We start from the raw sequence: 4,180 nt of genomic DNA on the forward strand, positions 1-4,180 counted from the left end.
AAGTCTGGAGATGCACAAGTATGGTGAGGCCCTGGACCTGGCCAAATCTGCACAGCTTACAGAGAGAATCCACTTACATTTATACTGGGGGAAACCACACCCACCAGGATAGCACCTCCCACTTCTGGCTGCTGACAGAAAATCTCTTCATGGATGTGATGGCATTACTTGTCACCTAGGCTGACATTATCGTAACCGTTAACCTTCTGAGAATGCTGGCCAAGCAAGCCGATAAAGAACCTAACCCATTACAAAAAACCGACTGTTCCATAAACCCAAGTGATTTCAATAACATTGAAGAACGTGAAAGGGAAGAGGGATGGGCAATACCCTTCCAAAAATGGCATCCAACCAGATGTGTTCAGTGTTGAGCTCTGAAGAAGAGTCCAGCACATTTTCTTAGTTTTTAAGTGTGTTTTGAAGGAATCATCACTAATTGGGGGGTTTTCCGTTTAAAGTGTATTTTCTTATAAATTAGGTGGGTAGAATTCTGTGGCTTATGTTACGTAGCCTATCAGCCATAGGATAAGCCTCTCTTATTCTGTTGCTTCTGGGGCAAGTTCCTTGTCTGCTTGGACTATCTGTGGGATTAACTTGCTTTAGATAGCACTGTGTATGTGTATGTGTGCTTCAACATTACCTTGGATCTAGGAGGTTCACTGTGTAGGGACTGCTGGTCCACAGAAGAACTCTGATCCAGGTCTCCTTTCTTGCTGTAGTCAGGTCCTACATCTCTCTTTTCAATTCTCTATAATGCTTTCAGAGATGAAAGGCTGTGCTGCTATACCTCAGGATAATCCCTTTACCTTTATCTCAGAAAGCTTATGAAGGGAGTAAAGGATTTACCAAACAGCCTGAATCCCTTTACCATGGAATGTCTTCACACATGATACCATCACAACTGATCCATCAGAGTTTCATTTTATATCATCAACATAAAATAAATCAAGCCCAGTAACACTGTGTCCATTTCCCCTCATAGCCAATCATTGGACAGACTAGAATTGCTCCCTAGTTCCCTCAATGCTGTCCATAATAGGATCCCCAAACTACTGGCCCTATTGCATGTCCTACTATCAGGAAAACAGAAAAATCACCCACATCCCTGCAGGCAACTGAAAATGTTTTCATTATATACCATAATCCAGAATAAGAGTAAAAATATTCTCACTGCCATTGCATCAGAGCAGACTAATAACTATTTAGGACAAGGTAGAACTGCCCCTGTGAGTTTTTATGACTGTAATTCTTTCTGGGATTAGAAAAACCACATATTTCTCCTATAAAGTACACGTGGACCATTCCATTTCCACTCAAGAGGAAGTATCAGGTACTTTGATAAAAACTAAAATATTTCTTTATGGGAGCAAACTTCTCACCTTTCTCAATTGGAAACTTGGTGAGTTTGAAGCCACCATCTCTTGATTAATAGACCCACTGAGCATACTACTCGACCAGACTCTAAAACTGACATCATTACGTAATTACTACACTACAAAGAATTATGACCCCAGAAAGTTGATACAGATAATGAACCTCTGCATATAATTAAGATATTTAAACACAATGAGGGCCCCGAATAGGTACTGAGCTTTAAAAGAGATAGAGAGTGAGCAGTACATACCAATCTGTTTGCCCTGTTTATATTGAATACAGCAAGTAAATCCATATCTTCAAAATTCAATATAGATTACACCCAGTTCACCCCAAAAGTAGACTTGTATGCTTTCTGTTACACATGCTCATTATGAAAGAAATAAATACAACACTTGTAAGGGTTTCACAAACAGAAAGTCATTCTCTTCCCATTGGGGTGGGTAGAAAGTTACATTTTATGTGACTGGACCAATACATAGCATAATGAGAATTTTAGAACATATTGGGATTGTCAATGATTACATCTTGCTTGCATGCACAATAAGTGCCCATGGAAGCAGAAGTCAAGAGATCAAGTGAACCATGACAGTAGATAAATCTGCTTCAAAAGACATCTTGAAAGTGTTGAAAAGCACCCCGCCCCTTCTGCCAGATGCCCCTCCCCTTGCGCCGGCCGCCCCTCCCCCAGCGCCAACTGTAACTTTCGCTCCCTTCAGCGCTGTCCTCTTGGAGCTCCGAGCTGCCCGAAGCCAGCGCAGCCACCGCCCTCTCGCCACCGTCATGATCATCTACCGGGACCTCATCAGCCGAGATGAGCTGTTCTCTGACGTGTACAAGATCTGGGAGATCACGGGCGGGCTGTGTCTGGAAGTGGAGGGCACCATGGTCCGCAGGGCCCAAGGCCACATCTATGACGCGCTCATCGGCGGCAACGCATCCGCCGAAGGCCCCGAGGGCGACGGGCCCGAGCACAAGGTGGTCACCGACGTGGACATCGTCATGAACCATCACTTGCAGGAGACCAGCTTCACCAAGGAGGCCTACAAGAGGTACATCAAGGACTACATGAAATCCCTCAAAGGCAAGCTGGAGGAGCGGAAGCCGGAACGCATGAAGCCCTTTATGACCGGGGCTGCCGAGCAGATCAAGCACATCCTCGCCAATTTCAAGAAGTACCAGTTCTTTCAGGGCGAGAACACGATTCCCGACGGCATGGTGGCCCTGCTGGACTACCGCGAGGGCGGCGGGACCCCGTACATGATCTTCTTCAAGGACGGCTTAGAGATGGAGAAGTGCTGACAGTGGGCAACGCACGACCGACCGCCCGACCGCCCCTCCTCCTAGCTGTCTGCGGTCCGCCCACAGGACACCAGGACCGAGACAAACGGAACTGATGCCATCATGAGCTCTGCGTGGACTTGTGACCTTGACTTGGAGCGGTGACCTTGATTTTTTGGAGCAGAGGCTTTTTTTTTTAAAGAAAAAAACACAAAAAATGTCGTGTCGGTTGTCTAAAAATAAAATGCATTTAAACAAAACTAAAATAAAGAGTTGGAAATGCAACAACAAAAAAAAGTGTTGAAAAGCAAAGATGTTACCTTGAGGATTTTAAAGTATGCCTGCAGAAGCCTTGGAATTTTCTGATTCTTTCTTTTTCCTCAAACCATTTTGAGAACTAATCCAGATATCACATCATTCAATAGTTGTATCTTGTCATGCAAATGACTATCAGTTTCAAACATTTTCTTTTGGCTTATATTTCTTTTTTGTTTGTTTGTTTTTGCTTAAATTTCTTGATAGCAACTCCTCATTATCTCCCACCAGGAACCCTTAATGTAGCTATAGTTTCTATAGAGTCACCCACACTGGGTTCTATATACCAAATATGTATAGAAAGATCCATAACAGACTCAGAAGGCTGCCAACAATAACAACAACAGTAAAGAAATAAACTCAATTTGGAAACCAAAACCAGAAAGTATTAAAAAACAAGATTAAGGTGAAAGTGTATCAATAGGGAGATCAAATAACAAGTTTTTAACTTTCAAGTCAGATTTTTTATTTCAATCTGCTATAATCATCTCTCTAATACTCTGTCTGATAACCAGGTTATTCCCATCCCTTATTTATGGTCAGAGAGAAATCACCAGAAGCTTATTCCTTGTGTAGAACCCGCAAATGTATTTGGCCTTCAAATGTCATCCACAGCCTTCTCAAAATCAGAGTTAAAAAATTAAACTCTGATACAATTCTCTCCTTAGATTTGAATGTGACTATTGGCAATCCTTTGATCAGCATGTTGGTGTTCTTCTCCATGTGGACTTAGTTGACGTTACACTGAGATGACAGCTTGTTTAAAAACAAAGCTTAAGACCCCAGACACCATTCTTTCTGAGAGCAAGATACCATCTCATTTCTTCACCACACTTTGCTGTAGCACCCACACCTGTGGTTCCTTCAAAAGGGCACATACTGATCAGGGCAATGTCATAAGAACTAATTGTTCTTAGATTGAGCTAGGGTTAAGTGTGACCCCCACATCCACCCCTAACTCTGTGTTTTCTATTCACCTCTTCTCACCTTCCAGATTTTTTTTTACTTTAATGCAGATAACTTTATCAATCATCCCCTTGGAGCATATGATTCTTCTGCTTGTAGTGTCATTGATTTAGGGCATGTAATATATTTAAAACACAATTGAGAAAAGGAAATTAAAGAAGTGTGCAGACAGTATTTTCAATTTCCTGTGACCAAGGAATGTGAAAGTTATACATTCTTCAGTGCATAGAAAGGAAGACTGAAG

The 4,180-nt window shown here is 42.3% G+C and overlaps 1 protein-coding gene across 1 annotated transcript; it reads left to right on the top strand.

Annotated features, from left to right (window-relative positions):
- The first annotated feature begins 2,157 nt into the window (after positions 1 to 2,157).
- Positions 2,158 to 2,676, top strand: LOC142436462 (translationally-controlled tumor protein-like). The gene has a single exon (XM_075540100.1). It carries the CDS (start codon positions 2,158 to 2,160, stop codon positions 2,674 to 2,676), a length of 519 nt encoding a protein of 172 aa, XP_075396215.1.
- The last annotated feature ends 1,504 nt before the right edge of the window (positions 2,677 to 4,180 follow it).

This window comes from Tenrec ecaudatus, unplaced genomic scaffold (genome assembly GCF_050624435.1).
Source record: "Tenrec ecaudatus isolate mTenEca1 unplaced genomic scaffold, mTenEca1.hap1 Scaffold_306, whole genome shotgun sequence".
Classification (NCBI taxonomy): Eukaryota; Metazoa; Chordata; class Mammalia; order Afrosoricida; family Tenrecidae; genus Tenrec; species Tenrec ecaudatus.

Coding starts and splice junctions, on each gene's coding strand:
- LOC142436462 (XM_075540100.1), top strand. CDS start 2,158: ATGATCATCTACCGGGACCTCATCAGCCGAGATGAGCTGTTCTCTGAC.